The sequence below is a fragment of the Mesoplodon mirus genome (assembly GCF_964341445.2).
Source record: "Mesoplodon mirus genome assembly, chromosome: 5".
NCBI classification, from domain to species: Eukaryota; Metazoa; Chordata; class Mammalia; order Artiodactyla; family Ziphiidae; genus Mesoplodon; species Mesoplodon mirus.
In genome coordinates this window covers 152,252,792-152,279,553 of record NC_138980.1, presented here as the reverse complement: position 1 = coordinate 152,279,553, position 26,762 = coordinate 152,252,792, and the positions used below count along the sequence as shown (strand labels likewise).

At 33.7% G+C, this 26,762-nt stretch overlaps 1 protein-coding gene across 5 annotated transcripts in view; it reads right to left on the bottom strand.

The window, feature by feature from the left end:
• Positions 1-26,762, bottom strand: part of RICTOR (RPTOR independent companion of MTOR complex 2) — a 120,510-nt gene that overhangs the window by 49,023 nt on the left and 44,725 nt on the right. For all 5 annotated transcript variants that reach the window (XM_082622822.1, XM_082622824.1, XM_082622823.1 and 2 more), the window contains exons 4-9: positions 23,047-23,111; positions 22,079-22,210; positions 16,020-16,083; positions 11,039-11,165; positions 7,512-7,681; positions 2,442-2,509 (exon numbers count right to left, since the gene is read on the bottom strand). In XM_082622822.1, coding sequence (XP_082478948.1) covers positions 2,442-2,509; positions 7,512-7,681; positions 11,039-11,165; positions 16,020-16,083; positions 22,079-22,210; positions 23,047-23,111 — 626 coding nt within the window. The remainder of the gene's footprint in view (positions 1-2,441; positions 2,510-7,511; positions 7,682-11,038; positions 11,166-16,019; positions 16,084-22,078; positions 22,211-23,046; positions 23,112-26,762) is intronic.

Genomic DNA, 26,762 nt, shown 5'->3' with positions numbered 1-26,762 from the left:
AAAATCTTGTCCCAAATTTATTTGAGCATTTCTACCAAGCAAGCTCAACAACTCAGATATTCACCGAGATATTATTAGATAACTAGATATTATTATTGATCTATTTCTAAGCTCATTCAGGTTGTTGGCAGAATTCACTTCCTTGGTGTTATACAACTGAGGTTTCTGTTTTCTTTGTGTCAGCTGGGGCCTACTACCAGCTACTTTCTTCTTTTATAACTGGTATCCAATCATCTCACTTGTTCCTTTCTATGTTATAGTTTATGACAATTAATTAACCAATAGTATTACTTACATTGTTAAACATTTTCCATATATGGTCTATGGCCAGTTTTAATACTTAATAGCAACCTTGTACTCTTTATTTATGCCACCTCAACCATCTCTACCCTGTCAACAGTCCATTTTTTTTCTGTGCCATCTTTTTTACTTCCCTAATGTTAAAGTTCTTAACAGTTGTGAGAATACAGAAATCCAGAGAACTGGGAAAGATAAAAACAGAAGGGATAGAGAACAATGACAGAAAATCAAATTAAAGAATGGTAAGCAAGCAGATAGTTTACAAAAGAGAAATGAAACAGTTAAAAACATCCCCCACACATACAAACCAACCACACTAAGCTCTGTTGTACTAATCAACATGACACTATAACAGAAACTAAAATGGGGAGGGGGGTTGGTGGAAGAAATGAGAATCAGACAACTGTGTGATTAAGCTTTTGGTGCTCCTTCTCTTAAAAATGTTTGTGACATACTTATACTGATTGCCTGGTAATCCAATCTCTAACCTATTTGATAAGTTAGTAGTATTGTAAAAAAAAGAAAAAAAACCACCCATTTCCTTATTCCCTAGCTATAATGTACCCATGTTCCAGAAACTGCCCATACTCCAGAAACTTGAGGAAAGCAAAGTACTGAACCAAACAGAAAAGAAAGGATTTTGGTGTAATGTACTCCCCTCTCCTCAACTCCAAAAAATATCCAGATTCATCTCTTGCTTATCCTGGTAGGCAGAATTCTAAAAATGCCCCTATCCTCTCAAGATTCTAGGTCTTATTCCCTGGATCCCTGTGAATATGATATCATTGCCATGATTGTGATTATGTTTATGTTATATAGCCCAGCAGACCTTAAGATAGGGAGATCATCTGGTGGGCTTGATCGAACTGGAGAGCTTTCTCTAGCTGGAGGCAGAAGAAAAAGTCAGAGAGATTCAAAGCACAAAGATTCAAGGAATTCCTGCTGTGTTTGAAGATGAAGAGTACCGTCCGCCAGGAAAAGAGGGTGGCCATTAGAAGCTGAGAGTAGGCCCCAGTTGACAGTCAGCAAGAAAACAGGAACTTTAGTTGTATAAGAGCAAGGAAGTGAATTCTGCCAACAATCTGAGTGAATCTAGAAATAAATGGCTTCTTCACCAGAACTTCCAGATAAGAACCTGCCAGACCTCTGACCTACTGAACTGTGAACTAATAAACTCATGTTATTTTAAACTGCTATATTTGTAGTGGTTTGTCATGCAGCAATAGAAAATGCATACATTCTTCAACAATAAAGAGCATGCCCAAGTGTCATAGGAGAAGCCAAGAATGGGGCTTAAGAATCCCAATTCATAACTTAGTTAGCAAGAATAAGGTCTGAGAAGTCTGAAACAGAGAATGACTATTCTAATTTCTTAGCTCAGGTCATGATGTTAGCATGCAATGAGTCCACAGTGATGGAGGTGATTAAAGATATGAAACCACTATTTTTAATTCAGGAGAAAAATGAAAAACAACAAAAATATGCCCATTTCACAATGTTCCCAAGCTTAGTGAGCAATTTTAAAAACATACTATCTCTCAAAATAAGTGTGTCTACAATCCAACAATCCTACGACGCTACACCTGATAGCATATTTATTGGAACTGTGTCATTGGCAAAATCTTCACAGACAGTTCATTATTTGCTCCATAAATCAATTTAAATACAGTTATCCCAGAATACCTAGTGAACATGTGCATTTCTCTCCAGAAAAACTGAAAATTATCCTGCCTCATTTCTAGAAAATAATCTTTACTCTATCTCCTTTTACTTCCCTATGAACCTTACTCTCAAAATTCTACACAGTATATTTTTCTGCTTACTCAATTTAGGCCACTCTTCATTCTACTCACTATTAATTCTTTTAGTCTCTCAATGTAATTGCGCTAAAAACATGTACAATAGAAAAATGATTAAAGATCTAGGTTTCTACTCCCACCTATCTTATATTTTTTAAAATAAGAAACTAATTCCAAGTCTTTAAACTTCCCCATGCTTACTTTTAATTTTTTAAACCACAGGTAATTATGAGAGAACTATAACTCCATGAAATAGGAAATTTACTTAAACTCATTTTTCTCTGGCTCTATGTACAATCAGGCAAATCTAAAAGTTTTAACAGTAACACGCATGGTACTTACTTAAGCTGTCCTTCAGCTGTATCTGGACTATGTCTGTAGTGAAAATCAGTATAGGGTGCTAAAATTCGCTAATAAAAAGAAAAGGCAAAAAAAGAAGAAAAAGAGTCCTTATTATAAAATGTATTCTTCCTGTAACAAGCTAAAATTAACTCCACTTCTCTGTATCTCTAACTGGGTACACTGCTTGAGAGACTTATTTCTTCAAACTCATCATCAAGGAATATATTTGAGTGATTTTTTTAAATGTACAAACTGAATTTTTGAACTTCTAAACTGACGTTTAACATACATATAGCAGTGCACAAATCATGAATGTGAAGTTTGATGGATTTTCTCAAACTAAGCACATTCCCTATAATCCTCAAAGCCTCCTTATTCTCCCCTTTGTTCTCACCCCAGGACTACTATCCTGATTTCTAACACTATGACTTGTTTTGCCTATTTTTGAACATTATTTAAATATTTTTACTTTATAAATTACGTTCTTTGTGTTACTAGTATAAAGAAATCCAAGTTATTTTTGTGTATTGTCCTTGTATTTAGCAACCCTGTTAGGCTCACTCATTTTAGAACTTAAACCACTGTATCTCATTTACCAACTCCCCCATCCCCACCTTGTGCTGACTGCATTACTGTGGCCTGAATTTTAATTTTAAAATAATTTAAAATACCTAAGACATTACAAATATTGTTTTTGACAATGAGTAGTCTTTTATATTTTGTCATGTGTACCTTTTTTAACACCCTTCATTCCTTCCTGCATTTCCTTGTTTGTCTCGGATCATTTTCCTTTTAAGGATTCTCTTTAACCTTCCTTTCAGTCTGTCTCATTTTTTAAAAAACAATAAATATTTATTATCTCACAACGTTTCTGTGAGTCAGGAATCTAGAAGAGTTTAGTTGTGCAGTTATGGCTCAGGGTGCCTCATAAAATTGTAGTCAAAATATTGGTCAGGGCTGCAGTCATCTCAAGGCTTGACTGAAGCTGTAGAATCTGCTTCAAGATGGTTTACTCACAACGTGCTAATTGTTGGCAAAAGGTCTCAGTTCCTTCCCACGTGTGCCTCACCATAGGCCGCTTTACTGTCTTCATAACATAAAGGCAAGGAATCCAAGACAGAATAGTGTTTCTTTAAATTTCCTTGGGTCTTTTTTCTTTAGTCTAAAAAATCTTTATTTTACCTTTGGTTTTGAAAGACATTTTCTCTGGGGTAGGTCGACATTTTCTTTCTGCACTCTAAAGATGCCATTCTACTATCTTCTGGTTCCATTATTTCTGTTGGGAAATCAGCTGTCAGACTTGTTCCTTTGAAAGTAGTCTTTTTTCTCAAGCTGATTTTAAGATTTTTATTTATCTTGGTTTTCGACAACCTTACCATGATGTGCGTACATGTTGTTTTCTTTGTATTATCTTGAGTTTTCTGAGCTTTATGAAGTTTCATCAGTTTTAGAAACAAAAGTTTTGACCACTGCTTCTTTGGATATCTGCTTCTGCTCATTTTCTCTCTCTTCTCCAAAGACAACAATTATGTCTTATCCCTTTTGTTCTGTTCATTTCCTTTCTCTTCCCTGCCCGCCAATGTTTTACTCGATATTTTTATTGACTTTTCTTTCAATTTACTAATGATATCTTCTATCCAAAATGGATTTTTAATTTCATTGAGTTCAGAATTTCAGGTTTTATATTTTTCTGTACTAGTTCCATTTGATTCATTTTGCACATTCCAATTATATGGTGAAATTCTCCATTATTTCATCTATTTTCTTCTTCTTTTTCTCCATTTTCCTTAACAAGTTAATCACGGTTGTTTTAAAGTCTTTTCCCTCTAGCTGTAATATCTGGATCACCTGTGGACATGCTTCTATGGAATTTCTTTTCTTTTGAGTTTTCAGTTACATAGTCATGTCTTTTTGTATGGCACTCAATCAAATTTCTGACTAAATGTCAGACACTGTAAATTTTATTAGAGGTTCCAAGTGATGTTATCTCCATCAGAGACAGTTTATCCTTTCCTCTGTTAGTCAGGTAGATAAAAGGGACTGATGCGCTTATCCTAGTCACCAACTTAGTTAATTGAGACTATGCTGCAATTTTGTTAAGATTTGAATGTACCTTTGGTTTTCTTGTGTTTCTAAAGTATGGACCTCCAAAACTTTCAAGAGACTTTGGCAAGTTTTTTTTTTTTCTCCTTAGCAGTGAGAAATTGGGGATTTTTTCTACATACTTCATAAGTTTTAAACTTAGATCTTTAGGTACTCATCCACAATTACTTCAGAATTTGGGACATGTCAAGAACAGGAAATCAGTTATGAAATACCCAGTTTGTCACTTGAATACTACATAACTGCCAAAAGCTGTTCTGACTTTTCAGGTCCCAGGAAAAGCGTACCTGGATTTTCAGCTTCTAATTATGTCCTAATCAGTAAGTGACCCCAGGGGAAAAAAGCAACTGCATATAATCTGTGTAAATTCACTACTTCTTAGAGGCCTTTCAACTTCTGCCCATGACCCCCCTTCCTGGGAGGCCTCTGTGTCCTATGCACTGGAGACCATAGCCTATTCCACTGTGTTTTCCTCAGTGGAAACATTTTAACTTCTGCTCTCCAAAGATTCTTATCTCAGCAAACTTCTAGAAGGGTAAATCAGACTTGATCTGGGGACTTTTCACGTATCTAGGCTTGTCATACACATACACATATGCCTGCCAAATAGTCTGGTCTTCTACCTAGGCCTAGGTCATATTCTTAACCTCTAGTCTGTGGCCTAAATCTACAGTGCCCCCAAGGGCATCTCTAGATTTTTCACTCCCTCTGGTCCTTATTGCTTTCACAGCTTTATACTGCTTTAAATATATGATTTCCATAATTATTCAACTTTTCTAGTTTTCCATAGCAGATGCTATGAACTACACTATCCTACTCTGAAGTATAAGTTTAAAAAAAAATGTTGTTTTTAAAATTTACTATAAAAAATTAAAATTAAAATTTTACAATCCTTACTGACTGCCTATTCTAATAACATTATCATATTAAATGTACTTTTTTTTTCCTGTGTGAGGTCAAAATATATTACAGATTATACAAATAGAAGCCAGGGTAAATTTTAAAAGGGATTTTTTTTTTTTTTAACAGAAGAAAGATTTGGGCCTAACGAGACAGTAGCAATGAAAATAGTTCCTTTGTATGTGGAAAAGAAAAACCAAAGTTATCAAGTTAGAGTGAAAATTTATAAAATATAATTAATAAAAATGAGGACAATATTCTTATAACAGCAGACTCTAGGATGAAGATAATGATAAAGCAGAAGATGATGATAATGATTAACATCCAAGGCAATCAGTATTTATTGAATACTTATTATGTGCCAGGTACTAAACAAAACATTTACGTAGATTAGAATGAATATATGTAAAGCACCTGGAAACATTGCCTAACTCATTATAAGCTTTACAAGAGTGTCAGTTGCTGCTATTACTACTACTACTATTATTATTATAGTATTTATTCTTCACAATAATTCTTTAAGGTAAAAATCATGACTTTTATTTTACCTAGGAAAAAAATGGGTCCAAGAGAGGCTAATAACTTGCCCCAAATCATAAAGCTAGTAGGTTACAGAACAAAAAAACAAAACCAGATTTGTATAGCCCAAAGTCTATGCTCTCAATCACTATGCTACTTTAGGGGGCTCTTGTTAAGGAAAAAAAGAACATTTGTGGCTTTAAAGAACTTACGCAAATATAGTCATGTACTTAAATATCTACCATATACTTTTTGAGGTTTTTTCATTTACACAAAGGCTTTACTAATCTGATGCACAATTATATAGGAATAAAAAACAGGCCTATACACAATATCTTCCTTTATTGCAATCATCTCTCCAATCTTAAAATATCATTTTCTCCACTTCTCCACTTAAAATATCCATTTTCTCCATAAAGAAAAAACTTAAATCAAAATACACTGTAAAATATCAAAAATGCCAGCTTATTCCCACTGGACTCCCATGAATAATGTATTTAAAATCACTTATTAAGGAGAATATTGTACCTAAATTCGTTAGTTAATGATACAGGCTAATATCAATTTTATAATCTCAAAATATTTCTAGTAGCCCTAATAAAACCAGAACTATAACATTTAAGACGTTTCACAAAATGATTTAAACAGGCAAAGTAGGGAACAATAAATCTTTTATAATTTGCATAATTTCATACCCAAATAAAGCTTTGGTTTAAACTTACTCTGAATGATATCTGCAACGGACAACAATGTAATACATTCACGCAAATAAACTATAAGAATACATTTTGTGGTAACTCCCTGGTGGTCCAGAGGTTAGGACTCCATGCTCATACTGCCGAGGGCCCAGGTTTAATCCCTGGTCAGGGGAACTAAGATCCCACAAGCCACGGGGCATGGACAAACATGAGGGGAGAATAAAAAAAGAATAAAGTTTGTGATAATTCTGTTCCAACCTCTACTACATACTTTATTATAGAAAAGGGTATATGGTAGCCTTACTATTTTAGACCAACTGTAAAAACAACAAAAAAATCCCTGAATTCATAAAAAGAAAAAAAAAATTGTAGAGTATTTTAAAAAAGATATGTATTCTATTTCTTTCAATTATATATGGTCATTAGTTGCCAACAAGTGTCTCCAAGTTCAGAGAGTTTTAGCATGGTTTAATAAATAAATAGTATATAATTAGCAGGAGCTATTCACACACAATTAACATACTATAGTCCTTAAAAAGAAATGGTCTTCTTAAATAAATACGTAAATGTCTATGAAACCTTACTTGTGCTCTAATTTGCTCAGTCAAGTTTTCATAGATAATAAAAAAAAATAAACTTCACTTTACATGTTGATGAAATATTCTTGAGAATTTTTTCAATTCAGTCCAAATTGAATGAGCTATAAAATACTGCTGGGATAAGCGAATCTTATTAGTTAATTTAGGTTTAATAATTAATGTTGTGCTGCATATTAACTTTAAAATTTCAAAGTAAGAGTATGTATTTAAAGTCATATTTTAAAGCTAGAAAAGAATATTAAAGTTCCTACCTCTAATTCTACATCAGCTCGTACATACTGTCGGGTCTTTGGATGATTAAGGAGGTGTAAAATTGTAGTAATGAGAGCCTCATTTATTCGACTTAATTGGCAATCGATCACATTTTTCAAGATGGTGTTTAGTCCACCTCGAAGGGCCACCACCTCTGGATTCTGAAGTGCTAAAATAAAAAAGAAAAACTTAATATATAGGGGATAATTAATAAAATGTAATCAGAAATCTGGGATTTTAATACTTAATTTCCTTTCTGACTTGAAAAACTTTCTACTTAATGACATTTAAAAGGACACGTGGATAAATTACCTAATAAGAGTCACTGAATATACTTCCCAAAACTCTGATTTGTTTCTTAATGTCTCTGAATTTTTTCGTATCTTTTGTTCATGTCTTACTGAATGGTTCTTCCTTCCTATCAACTGCAAGGAGTTCTTTATACAGTGGGAATATTAGCCTTTTATCTGTTTCAAATCTTTTATCTGATTTGTAACTTAACTTTAGATTTTAAGCTCAGAAACTCCTCCCTTACTTCAAAGATCAGGCATTTTCTTTGTATGCATGCACACCCACGTGTGTGTTTTAAATGAGTTAACGATTAACATTTCAGTTTTCAATCTGTCAGGAAATAGACTTTGGCTTAATATTGATAAGCTCATTTTTTCCCAAATGTTTATTCAACTATCCCAGCATGCTTTCCAAACTGATTTTCATACTTTTGATATACTGAAGTCTTCTATATATCAGGGTCTGCAACCCTTGATTCTTTTTCATTTTTTTCTCTCTTAATAACCCAGCTTACATTTTTTAAAATATGAGAAAAAAATCTTTCCCTTCTCCTCCATCTAAACTTTTTCAAAAATGTTTTCATAGTTGAATTTTTCCTGTTTATTCTAGATGAACTTCAGATTCAGGTTTCTTCGCCATTTTTTTCTAAACTGAGGTATAATTACTTACAGTAAAATACACAGATTTTAATGGTATAGTTCAATAAATTGTGAACAATATCTATACCCCTGTAACCAATACCTCAATCAAGGTATAGCACTTTCATCATCCTAGAAAGTTCCTTCACACCACTTTTCAATCAGTCCCCCTCCACAACAAAGGCAACAAATATTCTCATTTCTACCTATAGATTAGCTCTGCCTTCTTGAAAATCAATTAAACAAATTGAAAAGTACCCCCTAAACACACACACACGTCTTCCACATTTCTTATTTTTATTTGTTATATATAGTTTTCTTGTCTACTTTGGAAATAGTATCATTTTTTCCCCATTATATTTACTGATTATTGCTGAAACACAAAATAAATCTATTAAATCTATATTTTCAGGTTTCCACTGTACTGAATTACTGAAGTTGTTCTTCAGTTGATTCAGTTTTCTAGATATATCATCTACAATGTATAATGCCTTCTTTCCAATATGTAAAACTCATTTATTATTTTGTCTTGCTAACCTGGTTAAAATGCTAATTAAGAGTTTTTAAAAGGGTGTAGTATTTATAGAGATCCACTATTAAGCATATGATTGGTGGACTTCCCTGGTGGCACAGTAGTTAAGAATCCGCCTGCCAATGCAGGGGACATGGGTTCAAGACCTGGTCTGGGAAGGTCCCACATGCCACCGAGCAACTAAGCCCGTGCGCCACAACTACTGAGCCTGTGCTCTAGAGCCCGTGAGCCACAACTACTGGTCTTGCATGCCACAACTACCGAAGCCCATGCGCCTAGAGCCCATGCTCCGCAACAAGAGAAGCCACTGCAATGAGAAGCCCGCGCACCGCAAGGAAGAGTAGCCCCCACTCGTCGCACCTAGAGAAAACCCGCGCTCAGCAACAAAGACCCAATGCAGCCATAAATAAATCAGTAAACAAGTTTATTAAAAAAAGAGTATGAGTGGTAATTTGAGATAAATATTCTACAATGTTAACATAGTAGCATTCTTTCATTTTATGTATGCGTGTATTTGTGTGTATGTGCATATCTGTGTATTTATGTATATAAAATGCTAGTTTCATTTAAATTAAAATTGGTAAATTTCCATATCTTTAATGCTCTCAATTAGATTATACTATATGAGAATTATTTGTTCCTTGAAACAATTTTTTTAAGACAAAACTAACTGAATGAGTCTTTTTGGAGGCAATTAATTCATCAAGTACTTCTATGGTTTTTGATCCATCATGTGTTCTACTCTTTTGAGTCAACTGGAAATTAAAATTTTCTCTGAAAACCCATTCTGAATCAATAAGATTTTCAAATATATAAAAAAATTATCTCATAATTTTTAAAACTCCTATTAATTCTTTCTCATTCTATTAATCTTTTGTTTCTCTGACTTTTGCATTTTTCAAACAATAGTGTATGTTTGCCTGTGTATCATTTTTTTCTTCTTCCATTAATACAGATTAGATTAAATAATCTATCTGGTTCTCTAAGACTCAGAATCATTATTGCTTTCCTCCTGCTTATGTTAAAATTTATTTATTTTTTTTCTTTTTCTATTTCTTGGGTTCACTCATTTATTTTCATTACTTTTTGCTTAATTATAAAAGCATCTTATAGTGAGAAGTTAACTCGAGTATATAACTTTCCAGGCATCCCATACATTGACATGTAGTCAAATTTTTATTATTTTTCAGAATTTCCTTAATCAAATTTCTGACTTTTTCTCTAAATCAACAGGTATTGTGGACAGTATTTTTAGACTCTCAATGATAAGGCTTGGCTCTTTTGTTTCTTTAAACTTTTGTTATTAATTTATTTATTATATCAAGAGTGAATGTAACCTATACCATTCTGCTTTTGGTGGGGAAAAATATTATCTTCTCTTGTCATTAAAAATTATTTATTTGGTTATAAGTGAGGTTGAACTTTTAAAATACTTTGACTAGCCATGCATTTCTTTGAGAACTACTTATTTTTCCTACTGATCTGTATATAAGTAAGTTCTTTACCTGTCATGGTAAAGAACTTATTTATTACATTTATTTTTTTCTTTGTTCTGGTACTGCATGTTTTCTTATCTCCTTATAATAAAATCTACAGCTGCTGAAATCTGTTTGATTTCTTTTGATAATTCAAAACTCCTTTTCCTTACGTGATCAGATAGTCATCCATTCCCCCCCCCATATTTTCCCCATTTAACTCTTAAATCCTTTTTCATTTAGAATTCTTTTTTAATGTAGAGTGAATTGTTGTTTTGCACTCACATCAAGATACAGTGTGGTTAATTAATGTCTGAGAAAATAAAAGAGATTTTATTCTAATTACTGGAATCTGGACAATTCCTATATATTAAATTTCATGACGAGTAAAACTTTAAAATTTATAGAATTTTAATGTCACTTTGAAATGATTTGTTTAAACAACAAGTCCACTACTTCCCTATCAGGAATGTCCTACTTTTTCATATCTTTTTACCAATACCTAAAGAATTAATGTATTAAAGGCATTAAAAAGTGTTATATATTCTTTCTAAAATACTACATTTTCATTACTCAAAGAAAATTCTGACCTAGTTCACAGATAATGGCAATGCATGCTCGAACCATTCTATCTCTTTCTTGGAGTCCATCATTTCCAACTGCTATTAATGAGTTGGCCACAGAGCTAGGAAACAATGAAGCATTCACAGTAATCATCTGTAACAGGGAGAAATCAGAGAAAGAAGTTACTTCGTAATGCATTTTTAAAACCTATTTTATTCAGACTGAGGTGTTTAAGACCGTAGAATACTTATAAGATCCAGGCACTAATTTTAATCGTCTGCTTCAAATGAACATGTCAAAGGACTAATATAACTAATAACTGATGCAATAAATGTTAATAATCATTACCATGGAAAAAAGTGTCGGCTTTTTTTCCCTAATAGTCCAGACTATAAATTAGTTGACTACCAATATATAATGTTTCTGAGATTCTAAGCTCCTCTAGGATAGGAACTCTATTTTAAACAACTTTTCAGTAACTAGACAAAGTAAATCAGTGGTGATAACAGCGGCAAACATACTACTGTACTACTATATTCCTGACTCCTTCCCTATATATTATCACCACTGCATCCTATCAACTTACCTCATTAACTCAACTCTTTCCACCAACAAACTCTGATTTGGGTCCTCATTCTTACTTTGATTGCTGCAACCGATGCCTCATCATCTCGCTTTCTCTAACCCTCACTTGTTGCTATACTGAAAGGCAAACTTAATAATCCATAATCTATTTTTTTTGAAGTCCCCATTTTCTTTTCGGTTGTTATGGGAACTGCCCTCAGCTCTTAGAGGTTGCCCTCAGGTCCCTGTCATGGGCAGCTCACTCATGGTTATTTGCTACTTCAAGGCAGGCAGCAGTCTCTCCATAATCTATTTTTAATATTTCAAAAACTGATGGGAACAGTATATCTCTGGTGATAAAAACTTTTGTTGAATCTCATTTTAAATGAAAAGTTTAATTGGCAATAACATATTTGGAATACTGAAAACAGATAACATGTATCTTCAGTTTGGAAAACAGAAAGAAAAATTATGTAGTTAATTACACTTTAATAAGTAAAAGACTATTTGGTAGATGAAGTATTTCAAAATAGCAGGTCCTTGGAGTGGGAATAGAAGAAAATGTTTTATTCTGTTTGGGTAGTGATAAATACTGGGGATAATTAATCTGTCCTGGGTGTTACTAGATATATATATCTTGTTGAAAAATAAGACTTATACTATGACACAATTAGAGGACACAATATAACTAAATTAATATCCAGTTAAATCCTATAGAGGCTCAAAGCAGAGATCTATATTGGCTAGAGTACTTGTAAATGGTTTACCTCATTTAAGCAGCATTATGTGATATGACAAGTTTCAAATGAAATTATAGAATACTGTTCCACAACCATAAAATAGATGTCTAATAACCTTAGAATCTACAAAAACTTTCACATTTGTTTCTAAACAGTATTTTTCATTAATCAAAAATGTTGGAGAAGAAAGAAGAGGAAAGGGAAAAGAGGTATAAGAAACTGATCTTCCTCAGTGAGAAGATTCTAACTTCTTATGATATTAATTTGTATTTTAGTACTTATTGATCTATTATTATACTTACAAGGGGCTTGTAAGAAAATTCCCAAGACAATAAGACGTATGTAATGTATTTTAAAAAGAGCTGGCTAGAAGCCAGACCAACTGGCTTCCAGGGCCAAATCTGCCATTAATAAACTGTTACCTTGGCAAACCAATCCTCTCTGTGCCTTAGTTTCCTCATTTGTAAATGAGGATGTATAGGATCTGATGATTTCTAGAATTTCAAGTATAAAATTCTATTCTATGAATCTCAAGTATAGAGCTATGAAATGGATATTGGTAATTTAAAGTTTTTATAAATGAAATCACTCTTCTTATTTTTCAGAAAAAATATACACAAAGAAACTCTTAAATTCTGTGTAAATCAGAGAATACTTTTCTCATAAATCAGTGAGTAATCAATGAGGGAAAAGTCATAGAATTTAGTCTCTGTTGAAATAAGAGTTTAATCATCTTTTTTGCATGATAGAACAGACATATATAAAACAAATCAAAGATCATAAGTAGGTAATAAATTTGTAGAACTGCTATAAAAGAATTAGAGAAACACTGAGTTCTCTAAGGGAAATATTTTAAATTACAGCTGAGACTGCAAGGTGAATATAATATAGAAAGGGATGGAAATGAAAAGAATAGGATAGAAACAGTGATCACAGCAGTGGTGGAGGGCAGCTTGTCTACACATATAATGGCATAATGAGACGGGTCATAATTGGTTGCCCTAAAAGTGGGCTCTGAATGCCAAGATAAGCAGGTTGTGCTTAATACCAAAAGGATTCGTGGGCCAGTGTAGGTTTGGAAATTTGGAGAACTGGATTTTTCACGCTGGCTTTGACAATATCTTGCTGTGTATCAAGGGCAAGTGATTCCTTTAAATGAATCCCTTTCAGCTCTTAAAAAAAAATCTGTGATATATTAATCTCATATTACATGAATAAAGAAATGATATATGAAGAAAATAATGGCTTAATTAGGCAGACAGTAAGAAAAATTTAAGTTGGATAAATAGTAGCAAGAGCTGACTAGTGTGAAAATAATACAGATAATGAGAGAGACAAGAATCAGGAAGGATTGCCTGGATTAGAGCAAGAAAGAGACATGAAAAAATCAGAGACATTGAAAAAAAAACCAAGCAAACAAACAAAATCTCCTAAATGAATGAAATAGGTGAAAGAGAAGAAAAAGTAACATGAGTATTCCTTAATTATTCATAAAGCAAGTTATCCTAAAGCAACAAATGTTTTTTGCTTTTCCTTTAAAAAACATTATTACTTTCACAGAAAATTTTAAAACTGTTCTGAATGCATACAAAGAACCCACAGTGACCTAGCAATTATATTATTAACATTAATTCCTACTAGCTCAGTTGCCAAGATGTTGCTGGAAAAAAAGAAATATGTGCTTCAATTGTTAAAAGTATTAGTGAAATTATAGTTCCTCTGGCCAATAGAGGCCACTGTTCATTCAGCAACCTTGCTTTCCCTTTTACTCTAACTGCTTTTAGCTAAACCAAGGAGGAATCCTGTGACATAACTCTATCTTTGAGCCTGTATTTTACCACCAGGTACAAGCAGTTTTCCCGCCCTTGAATCCACAAATGATATCTGCCTTCTTCAAAAGATAACAAAATAAAATTACATTTTTGTTATGGCATTTCTGAATTGTTTCAAGGGTCTGTTTATTTTTACTGGGCTATTTTATAAATTAAATTGTAACTTGTACAAAACACTGTACAAAACAAATATAAAATATTTAGTGAATAATTCAAAGAAGCTGAATTTAATTTAATCCATTTGGGGTTCTTTTTTCATCTGAACGCAGTTTCTAAGGCAGCAACTCTCAAAGTGTGGTCCAGAAAATTGAGGGTCCCGAGGATATTTTCAGAGATTCTGCAAAGTGAAAACTATTTTCATAGTAATTCGAAGACATTATTTGTCTTTTTTACTCTCACAAGTACATATGGAAGTTTTCCAGAGGCTCCACTGCATGTGAAATCACAAGAGACTGAATACAAAAGCAAATATGACAATCCAGGTATCTTCTATCAGGACAAACACTAGAGAAATTTGTATAAATCTAAAATAATGCCACTCTACTCATTAACTTTCTTTTTGGAAAATATAGTTATTTTTATAAAAATGTTATGTTTACTTGTTATGAGTTTGTTATTTTTTAATGTTAATATATTTTTTAATTTCTCACTTTTAATTCCTAGTATGATAAATACTGACATATATATAACTCAAATAACCAAAGAGTTATTCTAGGTTCTTCAGAAACAAATTTTGTTTTCTTATCTTGAATTCTCAAGATCACATAGTAGAAGAGATTGTATGTATAAGTAAAAAACATAACCTAATTTTTATATTTAAATATGAAGAGTCAAATCATGGTGCCAACATAACAATTTACCCTATAACAAACATTTTTAAAATCTATCTCCAATATCACTCTTAACTAGAACTGCAAACTTCTTTTAAGACAACTCATCCATTTACTTCTTCCTTACTATGCTCACCTGTGGGTACTATTACTAACCATAAGCTGAACAACTGGAAGAAAAAGGAAAAAGAGGAGATCTAGTTAATGCACAAACTCAACAGTCTGCAATTCTGGAGCATGCACTGTATTCAAAGGTGGGAAAAAAGGAGAAGAGCTAAAAAAGTTAACTGTTAAATAATCTTAGATGTTTTTACATTAAAACAAAACATACACTGCAACAGTCTTATGAATTTTTAAGATGAAACATGATACTTTATGATGAAACATGATAAAATTCTTACACAAACAAAATTAACTCTCAGTTTACTCTATTCCTCTGCCATTAGGGCATCACATCACATTAAATAACAATAAAAAAAAACTCCTGGAAGGCCTCTCATTAGAAGCATTATGGATTATCCTCAACACCCACTCTTGGAGAGTCTAGATTTTGACCTTTTATCCTGTACAATGGCCTGAATTGTTTATTCCAAGTGCCTACTGATGTATCCAAATTCATCTTCAAAACAATCAGCCTGTAATTATTTTTGACATTCATTTAATAGAATTAACTCCAAGCATATAATTAAGAAAAAATAAGGGTTGGGGGCAAGTAATCCTCTTTCTCCAATAACATATCAAAGCAGTAATTTCATTTATATGCCTACTGCAGGAAGAAATATTCTTTACAATAAACATTTTATAAAAAATACTGACCTAGCTATACCCAATCACATAGAATAATTACACAACATATCTATGCTTACCTTGAAGTTGTAATAGACTTATTTAACTCATATATAATTTTAACAAAATAAAAATGTTTATTGAGAATTCAGTCTTTCAATTTTAATAGAAAGATTTCACAGTCTAAATCTAAAAATGTAAAATGCTTAAGATGAAAATCATAAATCTGCCTTTACTCTCAGACATAGAGCCTACCTTTCTGACTAATCGAAGTGCTTGTGTCCTCTCTACCTCGTTGCTCTGCTGTATGTCAATGCACCTAAATAATACATAAAATATTTAATTATTGATAAAAATCTTATTAAACAATTTTTTGTATAATACCATGATCAGACCCATGTTCATGTCAATATAGTATTTGTAAATGTTAATACAAGTTATTTTTCAGTACCAGCAAATATTTATTTAATACCTCTAGTGATAAATACTTATTATAATAAAACATTTCAAAACTATTTCACTTAAAACTCCAGGAAAGAAGAATATAGTAAGTAATTTATAGAATTATATACATCTATACAAAAATAATAAACATTTATAAAGCAAAATATCAGAAATCTACTGAAAAAATATTCACCTATCTTTGATAAAGTTCACAAATATTTTATAAAAATTGTGAAGGAAAAATATTTCAAAGCCTATGTTTTAGTTTAATTGTGATTTTAACCAGAGCCTAAATTTTACATGTTATAACTAAGTTAAAAGTCTTATATTAGCCACAGTAATTCTATTTTACCAAAATATAATTTGAAATGTGACTGTACTTCAAAAATTAATGCTCATATATCACTTAACTGACATTTCTCTGTAAAATTTATTAAATTATTCAATTTCTAAAGTCTTTGGTTTATGTAGAAGAATAATTCATTTTTACTTATGTTTAGACAGTTCACAATTCTAATCAATACTTTATATATCAATACATAGATAATTTGCTATTCAAAAGCATTTCTGCTATCTGAATATAATTAATCTAAAACAACTTTAATAAGATGCAAACAGACATATAATTTCATTTCTGGCCACAAGAGATCAGACCAATCCTCCTGCCAAAAATAACTATAAAGGCTAAATATAGTACTTTGTAAAGCAACTGTTAAAAGGGCAATGGATAATAATCCCTGGAAAGAGAAGCACAAGCTCCATATCCACTCAGGCTTTGTCCCTGGGGACACTTGCCAATCCCCAGTTTTAGGGGAATAGAGTCCTAAAAGAAAGCAAAAATCTTCCTGTACTGGAGACACAGACTGAACTTTAGGTCAACCAAAGTGGCTGGGACTTGAGGGGAAAAAATCTCAAAGAAAAGAAAATAGGAGCATAAGCAAGAATCTGAGTGCCATCCCCTTTCCAACGCACTTGCCAATTTCTATGTTGTACAAATGCAGAGTTAAAGTCCAAGAAACCAAGCAAAAAGCTACTGCTGAGAAGCCAAGGAACTGAGCAGAAATTTTAGCAGGTACATAATATTCTAAGAAAGATGTTAGGGCTCAAGGCTGGTCGGGATGAAGACGTTCTGCTAAATATCTACATTTTCACTTGAGACTCCATATAGCCACTTCCTAGAGCAAAGGCAAAGGAAAAAAAACAAAATTTAACACAATCAGTGTGATAAGCCAACATTCCAAAATAAAGCTTAACTCTTTTAAGAGAAAAATAACATGATCCAGAGCCAAAAACTTTTAACATACAATGTTCACATCCAATCACATATAACATGAGGTATGCTTTAAAACAAAGGGTCGAGTAACCAAAAACCAAGAAAAGAAAATGATAATAGAAACAGAACACAGGTGATTCACATACTGGAGTTGTCATAAGAGGGCTATAAATAACAATGATTATTATGCTCAAGAAAATAAAGCAGAGACCTAGAATGTTTAAGTAAGAGTAAAATATAAATCACAGAAATACAATAACTGAAATTAAAAATTCAAGAGACTGGGGGCTTCCCTGGTGGCGCAGTGGTTGAGAGTCTGCCTGCCGATGCAGGGGACACGGGTTCATGCCCCGGTCCGGGAAGATCCCACCTGCCACGCAGCGGCTAGGCCCGTGAGCCATGGCCACTGAGCCTGCACGTCTGGAGCCTGTGCTCCGCAGTGGGAGAGGCCACAACAGTGAGAGAACGGCGTACCACAAAAAAAAAAAAGAAAAAACAAAAATTCAAGAGACTGATTTACTAGCAGGATGGAGGACTATTTAAAAAAACAAGTAGGGCTTCCCTGGTAGCACAGTGGTTGAGAGTCCGCCTGCCGATGCAGAAAACACGGGTTCGTGCCCCGGTCCGGGAAGATCCCACATGCCGCAGAGCAGCTAGGCCCGTGAGCCATGGCTGCTGAGCCTGTGTGTCCGGAGCCTGTGCTCCGCAATGGGAGAGGCCACAACAGTGAGAGGCCCTCGTACCGCAAAAAAAAAAAACAAAAAAACAAAACAGGTAAGTAGAAAGTCACAACATTGAAGCACAAAGATTAACAACAACAAGGACTGAAAATACAGTAAGGGCATTAGAGACATGTGGCACAGTGAACAGATTCAACACTCTATAGCTGGAGTACCAGGGGATAGGAGAGAAAGTAACAGGAAAAAAAACCTTTAAAGTAGCCAAATGAGAAAAAGAAGCAACAAGAAGAGACAACTTACTGTTCAACAACAAAAAAACCCAAAATCCAGAAGACAATAACTTATTGAAAGCATTGAAAAATAGTAACTGGTCAAAAAATAGCCTTCAAATGGGAAGGGAAATAGAGGATTTATAGACAAATAAAATATGAGAGAATTCAACTCCAGTATACCTACACTATGAGAAAATAGTAAAGGAAATTCAAGAAAGTGACACAAGATAAAAGGGTGGAAATGCAAGAAGGAAGAATATTGGAATGGGTAAATAACATAGATAAATATCACTAGTTCCAATTTAATACAATAACAGGACTATCCTGTGGGGTTACAAATATATGTAGAAATAAGGCAGAGGGGAGCTGATGGTCAAGCTGGAAGAGGTTTCCTGCATTGTTCTGCTTGTAATAAAAATGGTAAACCTTAACATATCGAGGATAAATGTAATCTCTAGGGCAACTGCTAATAGAAGAAAAGGCTTTAAAACCAAGACATTAATAGAAGAGGAAAAAAATTCTTGATTATTCCCAAAGAAACAAAAAAGGAGCAATGCAAGAGCAAAGAATAGACGTGACAAATAGAATACAAACAGCAAGACAAATATATGAGAAAACAAATGGCAAGATGACAAACTCATAAATATAATTACATTAGATAAAGCACATAGACCCTGCATATAAAAAACCACTAGACAGTCTAATCCAATTAGAAGACAAAGATGGTCAAACTAGATTAAAAAAAATCTATATGATGTTAACGGGAGAGAAACTTAAATGTAAGAACAACAAAAAAAAGAAAGTGAAAGGACAGAAGAGGATATACTGCAAACCCTAAGTAAAAGAAAGTTGGTATAGCTATATTAACATTAGATAACATGAACACTCATAAAAGAAGTATTACTAGGAATAAAGAGAGACCTTTCATAACTATGAAAGGATTAGCCCAATGAGAAGGTTTAACAATTCTAAATATGAATGCAATAACAAAGCTTCAAAATATATAAAGCAAGAACTGACGGGGGACTTCCCTGGTGGCGCAGTAGTTAAGAATCTGCCTGCCAATGCAGGGGACATGGGTTCGAGCTCTAGTCTGGGAAGATCCCACATGCCGCAGAGCAACTAAACCCATGTGCCACAACTACTGAAGCCCTCGTGCCCTAGAGCCCGTGCACTGCAACTACTTAGCCTACATGCTGCAATTACTGAAGCCCACATGCCTAGAGCCCATGCTCCGCAACAAGAGAAGCTACCGCAATGAGAAGCTCACGCACCGCAATGAAGAGTAGCCCCCACTTGCCGCAACTAGAGAAAGCCCACACGGAGCAACAAAGACCCAACGCAGCCAAAATAAAAAAAAATTGAGTCCATAATATTAAAACTTCCTAAAAAAGAAAACCCCAGGGCCAGACAGATTTGCCTGTGAACTCTACTAATCATGAAAGGTAAAAAGCAATATCTTACATAAGTTCTTACATAAATTCTTCCAGAGAATATAAAAAGGGGGCAACATTTCCTTAGTTGTTTTATAAACATACTCTTGATACCAAAACCAAAAAGAATATTAGAACAATGGAAAAATATAGGCCAATACCTCTCATAAACATAACTGCAAAAATTTTTCCACAGAATATTAGCAAACCCAATACAGTTATATGTAAAATAAAAAGACATCATTAAAAAGTGGTGGTGTTTACTTCAGGAACGCAAACAAGGAATATAAAGAAATCCACTAAGAGTCTACAGCAAGTATCATAAATAATGGCAAAATACTGAACACTTTCAACTTGAGTTCAGGAGCAAAACATAGTTATCCAATTACCATTTCTAGTCAGTGCAATATCCTAACCAGTGCGATATGGTGAGGAAAAGGAAAATATAAGGATTGGGAAGGAAGAAACAAAAGGGTCATCATTTGCAATTAATGCTAATGTACACAGAAACTCTAAAATAACCTTAAAAACAATTAGAATTAAAAAGTGAATTTAGTCAGATCACCGAGATAAGAATATACAAAAACAAAACATAAAATCCTACAATTATTTTTCTATATATTAGCAGCAAAAACTATGAAAAAGAAAAATTTTAATTACATTAATACTATATCATCTAATAAATGCCTTAGGATAAACCTAACAAATATGTGCAAGACCTCTCTGCATAGAAAACTACAAAATGTTGAGAGAAATTAAAGTTCCAAATAAATAAAGGTTTGGAAGATTCGATATTATTACGATATCAATTCACCCCAAATTAACACAGAGCTTCAATGCAATTACTATTGATATCCCAGAAAGTTTTATGGAAATGAACAAGTTGATTTTCTAAAATTCACATGGAAATACAGAACCCAAAATAGAAGAAAAGCTGGAGGACTTATACTAATACATATCAACACTTACTGTCAAGCTGCAGTCATTTAAAACAGGGAGAAAATGGAGCAAGAATAGACAAATAGACCAAACAAAGAGAATAGGGAAAGCAAAAACAGATCCATACTTATCAGTTACCTGACTTACAACAAAAATGAAACTAATTTAGACATGAAAGGAGAATCTTTTCACTAAATGCCTCTAATATTTATTGGATATTGATAAAAATGAATTGTGACCTGACACCTATTTCAACATATACGGAATAAAACCTTAGAAGAAAAAATAGGATATTATCGTCCAAAGAGACCAAAAACATTAACTATAAAATAAAAGACTGCTATATTGGATTTTATTAATTAAGAAGAGTAAGAAGACAAGGTAGACTGACTTTGGGAAGATATTCTCAATACGTATACTCGAAAGGAATCATATCCAGAAGACATCAAGAACTCCTATGCAAAAAGATAGACAATCCAATTTATAAATGAGCAAAAGACAAAGAGGATATCCAAATAGTCAGCAAGCAAATGAAAGGGAAACAGAAATTAAAACCACAATGAAACTCACAATGAAAACCACAGCAGAAAAGGGTATAATTAAAAACTGAAAAGAGCAAATGTTGATGAGGATGTGGAGGGATTGGAACTCTCAAACACTTCTGGTAGGAGTGAAATCAGTACAATCACTTTGGAAAACTGTTAGGCAGTAACTACTAAAGTTAAATATACATAAAACTTATCACCCAGCAATTCCACTCCTACATATATACCTAAGAGAAATGAGTGCACACGTCCACCAACAGACTTGTGCAAGAATGTTCAGGGCAGCTTTATTCAAAATAGCCAAACACTGAAAACAACCAAGAAAAAAACCAACAGAATGGATTAAATAAATTGTGCTTTATTCACAACATAAAATACTACACAGAAATTTTTTTTAAATCAACATGGATAAATCTCACAGATAACACTGAGGAAAGAAAAGAGTAATGCATACTTCCAATATATGATACTCAAAAATAGGAAAAACTAGTCTAGGATGAAAAAAGTCAGAGTAATGTTTACTACTGACTGGGGATGCAAGGGAACTTGATTGGGATGCTGAAAATGTTCCATATCTTATTCAGGATAATACGGTACTTGGTTGTATCTACCTGTAAAAATTATCAGGCTTTACACTAAATATCTGTATACTTTATGGTAGGTATGCTAAAACTTAATACACAATTTTAAAAAACATATAAAAACATAGGGAGCTCTAAGAAAATTACCTAGCTATTAAATAGTCCACTTTCAATTTTAGCACCTTCTGCAGAATACTGGAGTCTTGGATGAGATACCGAAGAGCTCGTAGCCCTGCTGCCCGCACTTCTTTTGCTTCATTCAATAAAGCTAACCGCAAGCTATATGAGAACAAACAAACAAAAAATCTTGCTGCATGAGTTTCAAATACACATAAAATTATGGTACCAAATCCTTCTTCAGTTGAAATAAGCAAAGATACTTGTCATTTTACATATATAAAAATCATTCACTGTAAGCCATGGAACTTCACTAATGTTATTTTTTAATTTTTGCCTCCTTGGTATATTCCTACCAATCAAGAAAATGTTAAGAGTTTTGTTCTACCTTCTGTAGTTTATTTTATATAAACAGTGGGAAATTAAATATGCCTTTTTCAATCTGTATCACATATGCCTCTACAGTCTATCCCTCTCTATCTACCTACTTGTTTCACTTCTCCCAAAGAATCATTGGTTTAAACCAATAAATAAAAATACTTTATAATGACAGTAGGAAGAAACTACTTATACCAATTTTAAACAATGCCAAAACGATGACTATGGAACTGTAACATTACGCCTCTCGTGGGCTTGAGCAAATCAAGTTTGCCATAAGCACACTGTGTCTTAGGTGAGATCGAGAGATAACTGTACAGGTTCTTCTTGCTCTTGGGAATAATATGAGAACTTTTATTCTGCGATTTAACTTAGAAGTTTAGACTGTAGAAGTCCAGGTACTTTTCAACATTAGCTTTGGTTCTTTGTATTTGATAATTACAAAATATCAGTAAGAACAACAGGATAACAGTTTAAAATGTTGGAATTTTTCTAACATTCACACAACTGTTTCTATAAAATCAAAACAAGGTGTTATACTCTATTTTTAGTTTAAAATTACTAAAACTGAAATTACTAAAATCCAGAAGGGATGAGGAAGGCAACTGAACTATACTTACCAAATTATGATATCCTCATAGTTAAAACCCAGTTTTTCTTCATTGTGGCCAATATCACAAAGCAGCTGTCAGAAAAACAAAACAAGTATGCATAAACATAAGCATGTATTTTTGCTTATTTAATACATTACCTTTTTAGACTGGAAAAAAAAGGTATTTTTCTCTAATAAAATTTTGAAAAATATATGATTCTACTGTCTAAATATGACTTATTTCTATCATCTTATTGTTTATTTGACCTGACAGTTCTAGGTTTCTTGCCTTTGTCTGAACTAACCAGCTGTTTTTTATTATTCTTTTTTTCCCCTCCATACCCTTACTGTTTTAAAAACTATTCCTGGGACTTCCCTGGTGGTCCAGTGGTAAAGAATCCGCCTTGCAATGCAGGGGACATGGGTTCGATCCCTGGTCAGGGGACTAAGATCCCACATGCCACGGGGCGACCAACCCTGCGTGCCACAACTACTGAGCTCACGCACCTCAACTAGAGCCCGCATGCTGCAAACTACAGAGCCCATGTGCCACAACCACAGAAGAGAAAACCCACACGCCACAGCTAGAGAGAAGCCTGCGTGCTGCAACAAAAGATCCCGCAGGCCTCAATGAAGATCCCACATGCTGCAACTAAGACCCGACGCAGCCAAAAATAAATCAAATAAATAAATTATAAATTAATCTTTAAAAAACAACTATTCTGGGCCTCCCTGGTGGCGCAGTGGTTGAGAGTCCGCCTGCCGATGCAGGGGATACGGGTTCGTGCCCCGGTCTGGGAGGATCCCATATGCCGCGGAGCGGCTGGGCCCGTGAGCCATGGCCGCTGGGCCTGCGCGTCCGGAGCCTGTGCTCCGCAACGGGAGAGGCCACAGCAGTGAGAGGCCCGCATACCGCAAAAAGAAAAAAAAAAAAAAAAAAAAAAAAACAACTATTCTTTTAGTGGTTACCATAGAGATTATAACACGCATTTTTGACTTATTACAGTCTAACAGAAATTACTACTTTACCATGTTCTCAATAATATGAGACTCCAATACTTCAACTCCATTTACTCCTCTCACCTTTCACTTTTTGTTTTTTCTATCTTTTAAGCCCCATAAGACATTATTTTTGTTTTTAGTTAATATTTAGTCAATATAAATTTATATTTACTCTCAAATTCACCACTTCCATTATTCTTCACTCCAGTGGTACCTTTATGGGATGTTCTCTCTTCTGCCTAAAGAATCCTCAGTTCATTGTTGTTGACCTGTTTTATTGGTATCTTCATTTGTTTTATAGCCAAGGTTGCTGGCAATGGATTTTTTTGGTTTTTGTCTGTCCAGAAATGATTTTTTTCCACTTATGTTTTTGGAGGACATTTTGCTGGATTTATGTAAATTGTTAGGTTTGCTCTTTTCTTAAAACAATTTCAAGATGGCTCCCATTGTTTGTTGAGAAGTCTGATGTGAGTCTTACTGTTGCTCCTTTGAAGGTCTTATCCTTTTTTTCAGATTCCTTTCAAGATTTTTTTATCTTTTATTTCAGCACTCTTGCTATTCAAGGGTGGTTTTATTTGCATCCCTGCTTAGGGAAAACAGAAATTTCCAAATCTCTAGGTTGATATATTTTATCAGTTTTAGAAAATTCTGTATCTCTTCAAAAGTAGTTTTGCCCAATTCTCTCTCCTCTTTTTCTGGTAATTCAAATGTTCAATCTTTTTGTGTATACCACAAATCTCTAAGTCCTCTTTTCTGTCTTCTCCTTTTTTTTCTGTCCTTCAGCTGGGTGTTTCCTATTTATTTATCTTCTGATAAGTCTAATCTTCTATTATACCTATCTAGTGAATTTTTAATTTTACATACCATGTTTCCATTTAACTTTGTACACATCCAACATCATAATGAAAAATCTTAATTTTTCACCTATTTTCTCCATAGTTTCCTCTATTTTCTTGATATATTAACTACATTTTAAATATTTAAAGTGCTTATCATCTAAATGGATATGAATGATGTAGATAATCTCTGAGTCTGCTTTTATTACCTGTTTTTCCTTTTGCTCTGGTCATGTAGTCCTTTTGGTGGATCCTATAATCTTCGTACATAAAAACTTGCAGAGATTCCTGACTGTGTCATCTTTCTCCACAAAGGGTTCATCCTTCTCTTTGTCAGGCCAATAGACAATGGTGAGTCCACATTAGGCTGCTGCCCTGGTAATACTCAGTCTACTCCTGGTTTTTCCCCCAGGTTTCAACTGAAAGCTTGTTGTTCAGGGGACCAATCTCAAGAGGATGACATGTCTCATTTCTGTTTTATAAAAACACTACAAAGTCCACCTTGATTTTCAAAGATTTTCTGCTTAGGATTTTATATTTCCCATCCCAGGATTCAACAAATAAATGTACTGAGGGGAGAATCTCCTTTTACTTGATTTCTCCCATTTGATGGTCTCCATCAAAAGCTCTGTGCTGTTTTTCCCATGTTTCAGCAGTAGTACTCCTGGGACTACAGTCTAAATTTTTAGCTTCCTGTCTACATTCCACATTAGCCAGTATCCCCCAGGTAAATGTTCCTGGAGAAGTTAGATCATAAGTCTTGGTTCCTACCCCACTTACAGCCAGAGTAGTTGCCTGATGCCTTCAAACAGGCTTTCCTTTTTTTTTTTTTTTTTTTATTAAGAATACTGATCTAATACTAGCTATTTGCACCCCACCTGGATGACAAGATATCATGGTGATCTAGTCTGTTTTGAAAACTGACTTTTATCTACAAGTTACATAAAGCTTCGCAAGTTATTTATTGGGCCTAACTGAAAAGGATTAAAGAGAAAGTTGATCATTTCATTAACATGAAGGATCAGAAGGGTCTTCAAGTGCTATTAATACTCTTCCTCAGTATGAAGTTATGAAGTTAAAAACCAACCAAAGTGACCAGCACATCTGCCTCTGTGAAAAGCACAATATTGTAGCAAAAAAACTAATGATATAAACTCACTGTTCTATTGGTAGGATCCTTGTAAAACTTCTTGTCCAATTTCTTCTTCAGAGGCAAAAAAAAAAAAAACGAAAGATCTTGCAAATAGAACAGGGTAGGGGATAGGAATACAGGAACCCTCAGATACTGTAACATTTTCAAAGCAGGGGAAAAGACTATAAAAATGATCACTTTATGTGGCAGGAAACTGCTGTGTAAATAGGTAAATAAGCAAAACAAGCTAAAAAGCTTTCCTTCACAGGCCTTTATCCAAAATGATTATACTGGTATCCCTATAAATTCCTTAAAATTCTGAAATATGATAAACAAAGAAGGTTTAGAGTGTCAAAGAGTATGAAAAATGTTTTATTTATTGTTTTTATTGTGTTTTGTCATACAATGTTGTAAGTACTTAAATACTGAGAAGGATGAGACTTTTTATACATACGTATATCAATAGAACTAACACACCACTGTAAGCAATTATACTCCAGTAAAGATGTTTAAAAAAATAATAATAATAATGTAAGATTTCCTAAGCTTTGGGACAAGACAGGAAAATTTCTATACCTCTAGAAAACCAATGGCATACCTAAAATTAAAAGTTAAATAACATATTAGTCAAAAATAGTTGGAGGGCTTCCCTGGTGGCGCAGTGGTTGAGAGTCCGCCTGCTGATGCAGGGGACATGGGTTTGTGCCCCGGTCCAGGAAGATCCCACATGCCGTGGAGCGGCTAGGCCCGTGAGCCATGGCCGCTGAGCCTGCG